The sequence below is a fragment of the Ornithodoros turicata genome, chromosome 4 (genome assembly GCF_037126465.1).
Source record: "Ornithodoros turicata isolate Travis chromosome 4, ASM3712646v1, whole genome shotgun sequence".
Taxonomy (NCBI): Eukaryota; Metazoa; Arthropoda; class Arachnida; order Ixodida; family Argasidae; genus Ornithodoros; species Ornithodoros turicata.
In genome coordinates, this window is record NC_088204.1 from 49,106,239 (window position 1) to 49,119,222 (window position 12,984).

A 12,984-nucleotide genomic window follows, 5' to 3' on the forward strand; every position below is an offset into this window, starting at 1 on the left:
CCCCATGCATTTTCAATGGCCTATCCCACACAAACACCGCCATTTTTTCTTGTGTCTGCTTCACGTTCACATCACTTCACACAGGTAGCGCTGCCTACAACAATGTGACATGCCGATTCTGACGTTATGCACCAACCCTCTTGTTCTGTATGCTGGTGCCACCCGTGTGTGGTGAAATGAAAGTGAAGCGCACACAGCAGAAAATGGCGGCTTTCGAGTGAGATAGGCCATAGAAAATGCACAGAGTGAGATTTTGCTTGTTTTTTATTTTTCTTCTACGGGACCATAATGCTCACAAAAAATTCCAACAAAACTTCAGACCAATGGCTACCAGTCTGCAAAGTTTGGTGCTGGACAAACCCAGTCTTCTATTTTTAAGATGCGATCAAAATGTGTAACGTTTGCTAGACTAACCCTCTAGATTAGGAAGAGGAGTGGACCAAGGACTCTCTGGACCAAGTGGACCAAGGACAAGGATCTCCCCCAGACTGATCCTCATACTTATTTAAGTGTGCTTGAAGGGCCATGTTATCACGTTTTATACTGGCTGTCATCGCTCGCAGCGTGTGCAGCTCCTTCTGGAATGCATCTATTGACCATGTTTTTTGCTCTACATTGTGAATGTGGTTACTGATGTTTGGTAGTTTGTTTCCATTTGATTGCTGGTTCTGCTTGACCTCGTTGACTGATTACTGTTGACATTACTGATTGACTGTTAACATTACTTACGAGGAGAAAAGAAATATAAACTTAAATACTGAGCAATAGAAGCCTTTAGTAGCAAAGAACAATACCACTGCTGTGCTGAAAATGTGTATCTTCACCAAAAGAAAGCATATGTGAAAGCAAATAAGAAATGATGTTCCAAAACAGTAGAGTTATTTTGAGATGACGATTTAGCACCTGGCCAGACAACCAAACAAAAAAAAAGTCTCAAGACTTGTTTCAAGACCACAGAGCCATGTAAAAATGCCATGGAAAGTGAGTGCACTCTGCTTTAAATTAAATTAAAATTATTCCAAGAAGCATGTACTGTTGCATGAGGGGAGATGCTGTACAAGTGTGGATTGTTGGGATTGGATCGATCACAGGATCGAGAGAAGAACATATCTGTGAAAGGTGCCTTGTCCTGTGTTCTTTTCTCCAGCTTGTGTCTTGTTCTCCTCCACACATATCTCTCTTCATGCTGTACAAGGGTGAATGTCAAATACAAGGAAAACTTCCGGCAATATGCAAGATCCAGCCACTCAAAATGATTCACGGTAAATTAACATGGGAAAGACTGCTGCAAGGTTAGATGCATGTGTGTTAACAGTCGTCATTAACTGAAATTGTTCAATGCAGATGATGCAGTGTCATGTAAGCAATGGCGTGACCTGCAATGGTCCACTAATAATCTTTTCTCAGAAGTGGATACCTGAGAAGTCAAACACTTTCTAATGCAGTATAAGCTGACCTAAGAAAGGTCAAGCAGAACAAACAAACAAACACACAAAAGTACAACAAAATCTATAGCTCTTTTTCATGCATTGTGAATAGATTCCTGCATTTTGCCAGATTTATCCAATGTGACATTCTTCTACAGCGGCCCACGAGCACTAGATGACATTAAATGCTGGGTAAGAGGCACAGGAGGAACATTTTCTGGGACATGTTGGATGCTCTGTGCTCAGATAGTGATGGAGGCTGTCATACAGTGCCTTGAGGAACGTGTTGCCTATTGAGGTGAACTCCTGTCTGGTAATACCCTTCACAATCAAGATTTGATGCACATGACATTGTAAATTGCATAGCTTTTCCTGTGTACTGTTATTTCTAATGGATTCTTCCCTTCATTATGTTACAATGGCTTTTTCATATCTTACTATCCATTTTTAAAAATTGTGTAATTTGAGGCATTTTAAGCAGATCCCTTAGATACAAGTCAAAGTAAAGCATACAAGAGAAGGCTTACACTTTGATTGTGTCCTGCACATTCCCAACAGTGCCAGCCATCTTTGTCTCCATAGCCAGTTCAGCAAAGTTCTTGTACCCCAGGATATCAGCTTGGGTCTTCCTGCAATAAGGGGTCAAACGCTTCTTTTTGTCATTGGGCATTTTGATAGTTCGTCTAACCTCAGGGATCGTATCTCTTCTATTTGGAGACTATTGTTAAGTTGCTGATTGACAAAGGAAGCCCTGGTGTTATAAGCATTCCAAACATTCCAACGATGTAGCCGGTCCCCACAGTACTGCATGAAGCCATCGTAGATGTCTTGTTCAAGAGTTACTCTCCAGGGCCCTCGTGTAGGATTCAACCTGTCAACAAGTCAGCCTGAGTAAAATGACAGCGATGAGTTGATATTTTATGCCACATGAGTGACTATGGCCACTTGAGTAAATTTATGCATAATTTACATAGGTAAGCAACCCTTGGGGGCAAAGATCTGCAATCCCAAGTGGTTTATGAACCCATTTCCACTTTAAACTACTTACGTACAAAGTGGTTCAAAGTGGCTTCAAGTGGAAAAAGGTGTCATAAACCACTTGGGGTTGCAGACCTTTTTCATCTGGGACCTAATCCACAGACTGGCCAATGTGGAATATTGCTGGTTATCTCACTGTTTCTTGATGTCACGGACCCCATGTTATTGATTATGATCCCAATGTATCTCAACTTTAAGTAGTCTTGTCCATTTGATAACTTTGGGGGTTAACAATCTCTTACATTGTATCATAACACCTGCAGCTATGAAATTGAAAGCTGTATGGCACATTTGATATTGCAAGTCATCACATTTGTTCATGTGCAACAAGATGCTGACTTCATACAGACTTCTGTAGATGGCAAACTCTAGAAGAAATTCAAATGTGTTTTCTTGTTACAGCACCTAACTCTATTTGGGACTGTACACAAGGAAGACACCCTTGAAATAAAGCTAGTATCAGAGGTGTGTGTGACACATTGTGGTAAACTGTTTGCCACAAGCAAATCTGTTCCATCTTAGCTTCACTGTCACTTTGAATCAACCGTCTGGGTACTTGCATAGAAGACACTTGGCTGGTCTATTATTATTACTATTTATTTATTTATTTCATCCCTAAGTGACAGAGACCAATGACAAAAAGTCACAGTCTGTAGCTTGACAAGGTCACTGGCTCCAGTACAGTAGCAGCTTCATGAGTACATAAATCACATACAGTCGAGCCTGTTTATTATGCGAGAAGGTGTACGAGAAGGTGTAGAGCGTGTTGGTTGGGACAGAACATGATTAAGAACATGATTAAATTGGCCAGAATGATCCCCATGGTAAACAGAACTAGAACCATCGAGGGATGGCAAGTCAATCACCGAAACAAATTTGTTCCATGCAAAAGGGGCATCATATACTCCCTCCCGCTATCTTGCAGAGAACAATATATCGTCCAAACGTCACAATGTCTAAACGTTCAGCTCCTCCAACACAGGGCAAAAATTCTATCTCAGTCAGATGACATGCCATGAAGGCTAAAAGACCACTTACGTCCCTCCCCACATGCACTCCTCTCTACCACAACGCCACTGTTCTTCACAGGCACCATTCTAGGCTCGGATGCGAGATTGTAAAAGCGACCTTCATATATCGTTCATCCAATAACGTGAGTCAGAGGTCAGTCAACCTGTCACCGCTGGAGGTCGCCTTTGTTGCCCGGGACTTCCCAGACTAGTGTTGTGTCCAAATAAATTCCGTTGCTAGTTGAACGCCTCCGTGTGTGTTTGTCCCTGCCCCTCCGTGTTCTTAATCATGTTCTGTTTATTATGATCTTTGATATAACAATAACTCTGATACTATGATGGTACATGTGGTGTACATGGTGGTCAGTACATGTAAACAACACCCCAATACAGCCACCATCGTGAGAGCGTTTGCTTGCATATAGCAATCAGAATAGACCTCTACCAAAGAACATCACTGCGACGTAATGATGACACTGGTAGACATATCGAGACCGAAAGAGCGCAGGTGGAGAACACTGCCGTTTCACAAAGCCGTATTCACAAAGGTCACGGGTGGCTTCTTTGTATTAGTGGTACACACAAATGAGGTCACATTTTTAGTTGCTTTCATGTCTTCATTCGCGTTCCCAGTCCACCACGGAAAGAAAAGAAGGCCCAACAGTTCACCCCAACAGTTGCATCATCTGAACGTCAATGTTGTAACCCTATGCAGAATGTGGTTTGTTATTACGACTTAGTTCGTGCTTCCTTTGTATAGAGACACCATGTGCACTCCGAGAGAAACTCGCGCCTTTCAGGCTACAGAAGATGGAAGAGCCCGGTAGCCATCTTTCGAAAGGGCTACCGAAAAGATAGGGCAACTGGTAGAATTCAGCAGAACAATGCCATACAACTAATAATATGTAAGGAGTGACATAAAAATCTTACAATATGAGGAGTCACATTTAAACGTGGCTTTCTTGTGACTTATTGATTTTTTGTATACAGTCAAACTGCTTTACAACGAAACTCAGTGGACAGCGACAAAAATTTGCAGTAAAGGTATTTTCGTTAAAAAGGATGTCCATTATAGTATGTATAGGGCTCCAGTGCCACCGAAAAAAAATTTCCTGTAGTGGTATTTCCGTTAAGAGGGGATACCAGCCGCGACGTTTCGCCGACTCTCGGCACGAGATGGCGCCGGGGTCTAGACAGCCACCATATGGCGCTATAGGCGTCGGGTGCGGTAACCAGTACCGTTGTTCAGGAAGTGCGCAATACGCCGCTGGGGCATGTAGTTCCAATAACACGCGTGACCTTGTTGCATTTGTTCGGATCGACAAGAATGTACGGCTAATCTCCTAAGAAAAGAGGGGTTCTTGAATGGAATACAGCTTTGTGGGACAAATGTGTCTGTGGTTTCTTCCTTGGTTCACACTCTGTTCGACTTGTGTATCGTCTTGCAGCTTTTGACTTACAGCGTGCTCCTCACTAAAATCTCCCGACTGGATGACTCGAAAACGGTTCATGCTGGCGAAATAATTTCTTTTGGGTTGGTATTAGTGATGCACCGGCTACAAGATATGCCGTGTAACGTTTATTTGCATACTCTCACCAATTAAATAAAAATTAACTTATGAATTTCGCATGCGATGGTCTCCGAGCGTGTACCACATGAAAGGGCACCTTCAGGAACTACATTTTAGCAACAATCAGAAATCGGCACGTAGTGGCTAACACGGCTAGTGTGTGGTCCGCCAATTTGGTCGAATGCCATTCGGTCAAACGCTGTTTCATTGAAGACGTTTGATCGAACGCCACTTGGTCGAATCGAAAAACACTTGATCGAACGCTGAACTATCAGAAGGCCGAAAAATCATAGCGCCGAACGAACAAAAAACCGAAAGCCAAAAGACCGAAAAATCATAACGCCGACCTGTCAGAAGGACGAAAGCTAAAAGGCCGAAAATCAGAAGGCTGAAAATGGAAAGGAAGGTGCACGCATTGGACACAAGGGATTGTTCCTTTCATAGATCATGAAAAAGTTTTGTAGCTTTTGTACTGGAAATCAAACAATTGGAATGCATAGCATTTGGTGCTCAGAAACAGACTGGCCAGAGAGAGAGAGAGAGAGAAAACAACCAGCAACAATAATCTGCGACATGTTTACTACAAAAAGAACGTGTCTGGTGGGTGAATGGAATGCCACTAAATGAACTTTAGAGGAGATAGTGCTTCTCTACGTTTGAGACGTCCCCATTTTTGTAGATATATTCCAGTATCCAACTCAAACTCTGCATTTGTGTCCCGAACGTGATTTGAACAAGCAACGGTCTGAACTGCTTGCTCTACAGGGTAAACCTGCATAGGATCTCTATGACCAGGTCTGTATTTACTTTTTTTTTTTTGCTTAGCCTGCAGCTTTCTGTACCGTTCTGTTTCAAGAACTATACAGGGTGTTAAAAATTAAGCTTTCACTAGCACTTTATAAATAGGCGAACAAAAGAAAACTGGTGCTACTTTTTCTGTTCTTTGAGTAAGAAACAGGTGCTACATAATTAATTAGCAGCACCTGTTTCTTACACAAGTAGCGTAAAGTTATCATCCGGTTTCCTGTCATCGCTGCGTTTGCGTAGCGCTCGTGAAAGCTTAACTTTGAACACCCTGTATGTCATCCTTGTCCCCGGGATCCGGAAAAAACGGTCCCGGACAAAATGGTCCAGGAAAAGAGGGTCCCGGAAAGAAGGGTCCCGCTGGCACAAGGCAGAAAAAATGGCAGGCGACATAGCTTTGCCATCGCTTAAACACACATCTTTGGTGTGACAGTGATATATGTATTATATTTTGTGAACACAGTGTTTTATTTTCGTCTTTCTTTTTTTGCTTTGAATTTTTAGATAGATAAGTGCTTTATTTAGACATTCAATACATGACAAATTATAAATTGCATAGTGAATTGCGTAGTAGTAGCACATGACTGCCCCGCTTGATTAAAATTGCTACCCCAAAGTTGGCAGTAACTCGATCGGTGCGGGACAGATGACATTAGTGCACAAATACGCTTGGATTTATCCAAGAACAAAAACAGCGGGCAATTACATGTCACACTGCTATAGTAAGACAGGAAAAAATGGTACCGGACCCAGCCGTTATTTTCTTTCTCCCGCACATTCTTCTGAATACTCTTAGTACATTCGTGCATACCGTGCATGAACAGACTATGAACTAGTGCTGAAACAAGTTTTTTATTGTCACTCCCGTGTCCTGGCTGACCTTTCCTTGTAGTTATCATTATTAGTATTTTTTTTTTCAGTAAACATATACCCCCCACCCCACTGGTATAACCCGCATACTTTTATTCGAGGCCTCCTCCTGACCACGCCTAGGATAGTGTAGATTACACAGACATAAAGAACTCCGGCCAAAGCCGGAAAAGAGAATAACGTCAAGTGTAAGCGCTAACCGAAGGACAGAAAGCTTTTCACCAGTACCATGCTTAGGCTAGAGTAGGTTACACAGACAAAAAGTTCACTGACCTAAGTCTAAGAACTCCGGCCAAAGCTGGAAAAGAGAATGACGTCAAGTGTAAGCGCCAACCGAAGCTACTACCCGAAGCCAGCTACCGATCGAGTTATTGCCGACTTTGGGGTAGGAATTTTAGTCAAGCGGGGTAGTCAGGTCCTACAACTAGGCAATTCAAAGCAAGAAAAAAAAAAGAGCAAATAAAACACCGTATTCACAAAACATAATAACTATCTCTGTCTGAGGAGCATCATCTGTCACACCAAAGATGTGCTTTTGTGCACAAGCGATGGCAAAACCATTCCATGCCTGCGGGTCCATTTTTTCCGCCTTTTGCCAGTGGGACCCTTTCTTCCGGGACCGTTTTTTCCGGGACCATTTTTTCCTACACCCCTTGTCCCCTGACTCAGGAGCACATACTATGATTTCTTCCAGAATGGTAAGTCAATCGTCCCAGGTCATTCACTTGGCTATTCACCCTACTTATCGAAAGGCCGGACAATTAGGTGCGGTTTTGAGTTAGAGATGATAGGGAAAAGGTTTTGGGAATGACCTAGGTTGAAGACGTTGTTGAAAATGGATGAGAATGGGAAATGTCATCGGATAGCTGATATTTTATTATATATATATATATATATATTTATACGTATATATATATATATATACTTATTGCCATTGTGTACAACAAACACATACCATAACACAGTGGTTCATGGGTTTCCATTTTTTCCCCCTAAGTGATCGAAAGCAGGTTATCAAAGCGAAGTTCGGTGAAATAATTTATTTGCTGTATTAATTCACGAGAAGTCTATCCTACATAAATTGTACAGCTAATTTTTAATCGCAGATGTTGGAATAACAGTTCTCGTATCCTGGGTTCCTCATTTTTCGGCCTTCTGATAGTTCGGTTTTCTGAATTTTCGGCCTTCTGAGAACGTGGCTGATCGTATGCACAAAACTGTAGAAAAGAGATAACAAGACAGGTCAAAGTCTTTTGGTGTTCTGGGAATGTGGCGTTCACCTCTGTGTTATAACCTTTGCGTAAAAGAACGGCGTGTAAAGGAGAGCCACGCGACGCGACCTCTTGTGTCTCCTCCTTGGCCTCTACGTGGGCTGCCGCGGCCGACGCTTTAGAAAAAGGTTGACTGGGCAAAGTTCAATTCAAGAAATCAAATTTACTTCAGTTGAATATGAACACAAATATTTTTTCAAAGGTGGCAAACCAATGTGCTGGAGGAAAGCCTTTAATCCAAAACTTCCCCGTAGAGTCATTTTCTTATAGAGTCATGTGACACTTTTCCTGACGTGACATTTGTCACAAAGTTGTAAATTTGTCACGAGACCACCTTCTGTTGCCGTTCTACCTTGATCTTAAACTTGATGCTTTAACCTTCATCGAAACTTTCATCTGGAGCCATACACATACGCTTCTAATTCGTATAAATACTCGTGAAACATTCGCATACAACTTTCCGCCGAGAGATAACAAGAAATCATTCGATAAAAATGGACATGAATCTCTGTTATGAGGCAGTGCCACATGTCATACATCTATCGGTTTTTATTGAACAAGTATTCCTGACAACGTTCATGTCGCTACAGTGCCCCTCTTCCACCTTTGATTCCTGACAACGCACGGATTATTGAAATCTTTACGGGAATCTCTAAATAACCTTTTATGCTTTATTTTGTCTTTTCCGCTACCAAAAGCGAAATTGATAATATAACATGTGAGCTCCTTTTCGTTTCCTTGGTGGATGGAGACGTCCCCGACCAAAAGGCTGCTACCCGTTTTCGCTTGGCAAGCCTACCGAGGGCGGGTATTATCGACATTGGCCATCAGTTAATCTGCTTTGAAGGCACCAAGTGGCCTCCTACAATGGGCTTCTGATCCCTTCTGACTCACACCACGAGAAGGAAGGATATGGCTTTGGAATACGGGGGCTTCCTCACGCGGAGTGGTACTTCTCCCTTCTAATCCGCGGCATGGCGCTACCATGCAGGGGGAAGACAGAACCATCTCCCACGGCTCTAGGTACATCTGCATTTTACCCTTAATCTCGATAACGGCTGAGCTGATTTCAATGAGTATGGTGTCAAAATACTCTGGAAAGAATTCTGCATCCGAGTTACAATACGGATTTTTCATTTTTCTTTTTACTTTTTAACAAGAGCGCTTCAAAATTGCATTCAATTTTTCCCGTGCTTTTGCAACGCCTAGAAAAATGTCAAGAGCGAAAATCAAAAATCTGTAATGAAGCTCAAATGCACCATTGGACAAGCTATCATACAAAACAAACCAGGTGAAAATCCGTCGAATATTAACAGAGATTAAGGACGAAACGTGTTCCATAGAAAATACATGGGGCCTTTGGAGCTGGTATCCCCTCTTAAAAAGGTGTTTGCTATAAAGGAGGTTGACTGCAGTAGTTCCAGTCTACTAAGTTGGTGGCGCTGTTGCACCATCTGACGTCATTTGTTTGTAAACAGGGAGAGGTCAATTTTGTTAGTGGCCGGTAAAGCGTGTGAAAATCGAGAAGCAAATTCCATTTTTTTCATAGAAAACAAATTAATGTGGAATTATCAAGAGCCTGACGTCTGTGAGCATTAATGATTCGCACAATGACTGACGAGGACTAGATGCGCACATTGCAAGGCATGTGACCTCGAAGGTGCTCGCGAGAAGTAGAGGACCTTGCTCTCTCTCCACTCTCTTGCCCTCAAGTTTTCTTCTGGTTTGCTGGGTGTGACGATCATGTCTGTGCTTTTGGGACTCGTCTTGATGAGCAAAGGCACATTGCTTGATTCGAAGTTGCATGTGCTCGACAAGTTGCGTCACAGCGCTAACATGGAATAATACTTTGAAAAAAAGACAAAAAAAAACATGCTCGACGGATTTTGTACTGGTACAAAACCTCGTGCGAAGTGCCGTGCCTTATCGAATTTGAGTTGGCAGATAGTTGCGGCACCCAAAAACGCACCAATGAATTACATGTATATGATGCACGTTCTAATGAACAATGTACCAACTAGTACTGATGGTGAGAATGATAACGACTACGGTACTGGATGATGAGCAATGGACGAAATCATCAATCTCAAAAGGTGTGCAGCCTCACGTGATATCGGCAGTTATGCTGTTCTTGGAAAAGCTTTCAACACAAGGCTGTGTCAACACTTTTGTGCTCTCAACAAACGTGCAGGTTCAGCGATGTTAGACTTGAGTCGTTCTACTTTGTTGACGCGATCCCGACCGGCGATTTTTCAAAAGGTTGGACATAACGATAACTCTGGTACTAACGATCGGCTTTTGCATTCCCGTCAATATTGTTATTAACGGGCTCGACTGTACTACGCAGAAAAATGCAGTTGGAACAACAGAAAAAAAAAAAGTTGTATCCACTAAACTATTTGGGCGATGAAGGAAAAAAACACACAGTCCAGTCTGGTAATAGCGGGAACACAATAAGTCCAGGGAATGAAGCATTCTTTGGAATAAAACTTTAATATTCACAAGCTTTCGTGCAGAACCTGCACTTCACCGGGTGAAGACACAAATAACATACAGCAGAACCGGACTATTATAGCCTCACACGTCTAGTTTCCCCGCCTCTTTATGTCAATTATCTACCCCCCCACGTGCGACGGCACACTTGACAGGACCCTAAACACAGAATTTATTACCCACCCTCTGTGTCCCCAAGAACAAGGGTGATGCAACACATCTTCTTCATCCCCTACCACAGTCTTTGCGCCTCCGATTGACTGTGCTTTCTGGTGACAAGTTAACAATCTCCCTTCACTTGACAACGAACAGACCTCGTCCGAAATGTTGTGTTTGTGTAACTGCTTTCTTTGTATGTCCATACGTACAGTGGAACTCGCAGACAGGGTCGATGGGAAAAAAGTTGATCATACAACCCTGCACAGTTGTTTCAGTATAATTGAAAAAAAAAAAAGTATGATGGCCTAATGGTTTTTTATGCGATACAATTCAATGCAATACAATACAAAGGCATACACAGAGGGTGAGTAATAAATTCTGTGTTTGGGGTTCTGTCAAGTGTGCTGTCACACGTGGGGAGGGGGGGGGGGGGTAGATAATTAACATAAACAGGCGGGTAAACTATACGTGTGTGAGGCTAAGTAGCCCGGTTCCGCTGTACGTTATTTGTGTCTTCACCTGATGAAGTGCAGGTTCTGCACGAAAGCTTGTGAATATTAAAGTTTTATTCCAAAGAGTGCTTCATTCCATGGACTTGATGTGTTCCCACTACAATACATATTTTACAATACACACTTTTGGGGGACCCAAGCAGTTCCAGATCAGCTCTATTCAAAAGATGTGGAAGTGTCTGCTGAATCATTTGTGCACCTCTTGAGTCCTAGTGAGTAAACCTAGTGTATATAGCCGGTCAGGTAGGTTTGGGAACGTATGGTACACTCTTATCGAATAAGTATGGAGGCGAGCAGCTTTTTACAGAATTTATGAGTGGGAGTGCGTTATGGAGCAGCTTAGGAAGCTGGAAACAAAAAAGGAACAATACAGCATCACATGAATTTTGCTAGGACAACTACATACCTTGTACACATGGAATACAAAAGAAATAGGCAAAGCACGAAATGCATGAATGAACTAGAAAAAGAAAGTAAAACTTCCTTTGGCAACTGCAAAAGTGAATACTGCTTGTTTCTAAAACCAAGTCACAAAACACGCAATGAAACAACTACCCCAGCTTGCTTGCTTTCGAACGGTGTTGTGGTGGGCCATCCAGCGACTTCGTGCTCCTGAAGGGATTAGCTATTCCCATGGTATGTTGGCCCAGTTTCGTTTCTAAGTTTCCAAAAAAGAGGAGACACAGCAGGCATGACATCACTACTCGATCTTTCCCATCCCTACCGACCTTGAGAGCGTCAGTTGACACAGTTAACTCACTGGTTTACTCTACCTAGTTTTGAAATGAAGGTACCGATGTCACCGAGTAACTGGACCCAGTTTTGAAACTGTGCTTCGAGTAGAACGCTTCACCTGAGGTAAGTTATATATGTTCAGGAACTCACCCGGTGTCTCCTCCTTCTGTCGGTAGTCAGTTCCTCTCTCTTACTACCACAATCGTGCGTTGTGGTTCTGGGTCACGCGATAAAAAGCACCCCTAATTCGGAGAGAAATTGGGTAAAGCCTGAAAACCCCAGACCCTACTTATAAGACGTGAGCTGTTTTGTCACGTTTAAACCGGATATTTTCAATGACCTATCTCTCTGTGTCCTGCACAGTATTTCTCATAGAATGACCATTGCAACGCACTTGTCAACAGCTAGCTTCTTGATGAGGCTGTCTGGCAGGTGTTTCACGATGTCACCATCCACACTGTGCTTGAATTGCGCAGAAGACTTGCTCAGCTTCTCCCTATGCCATGAACGAGGGATAAATGTTGCTGTAGTTGTATGCAATTGAAATATTCAGTTCAATGGTAGTTTCAACCACGTCACCAGAACTGTCTGGTTAATTTTTCAGCACAATTCAACATAACGCTCTGGACAAAAATTGATGAAAGTATGAGACAATCAACACAGAAAGACAAAAAGAAAAAATAAAAGGAAGGAAGAAAGGCAGCAGTGCAACACTTTGCATTCAGAAATTTATTACCACAGTGCATGGAAGCAATGGTTGAAGACATGGTAGTCGGTAATGTGCTGGTTTGCCGAGCTCAAGATAGCGGGTTTGATCCCAGCTGAGGATGGTAGCAATGTGGGAGATGTAAACATTGCTTCCAGCACTGTGTGTTGAAGATTTCCTGCACACGTTACAGAACCCCAAGTGGTCCAAGTTATCCCCAGTCCTACCCTGCGATCCGTGACACATGTAACTACACAACACAAGTGTGGGTGGATTCACCTTATGTGTAGATTTAACTCCCAATTATTATTATTATTAGTGATAACAGCAAGCTTTATTGGAAATAATGCAATGGCTGCAATGAGCATGCCACGCATGTGCAGTGTGG

General features: G+C 42.6%; 1 protein-coding gene across 1 annotated transcript in view; it reads right to left on the reverse strand.

Moving 5' to 3' along the window:
• LOC135391509 (uncharacterized) overlaps window positions 1-12,984 on the reverse strand; it is an 85,176-nt gene that overhangs the window by 52,814 nt on the left and 19,378 nt on the right. The window contains exons 6-8 of the mRNA XM_064621774.1: window positions 12,285-12,386; window positions 2,116-2,298; window positions 1,955-2,056 (exon numbers count right to left, since the gene is read on the reverse strand). Coding sequence (XP_064477844.1) covers window positions 1,955-2,056; window positions 2,116-2,298; window positions 12,285-12,386 — 387 coding nt within the window. The remainder of the gene's footprint in view (window positions 1-1,954; window positions 2,057-2,115; window positions 2,299-12,284; window positions 12,387-12,984) is intronic.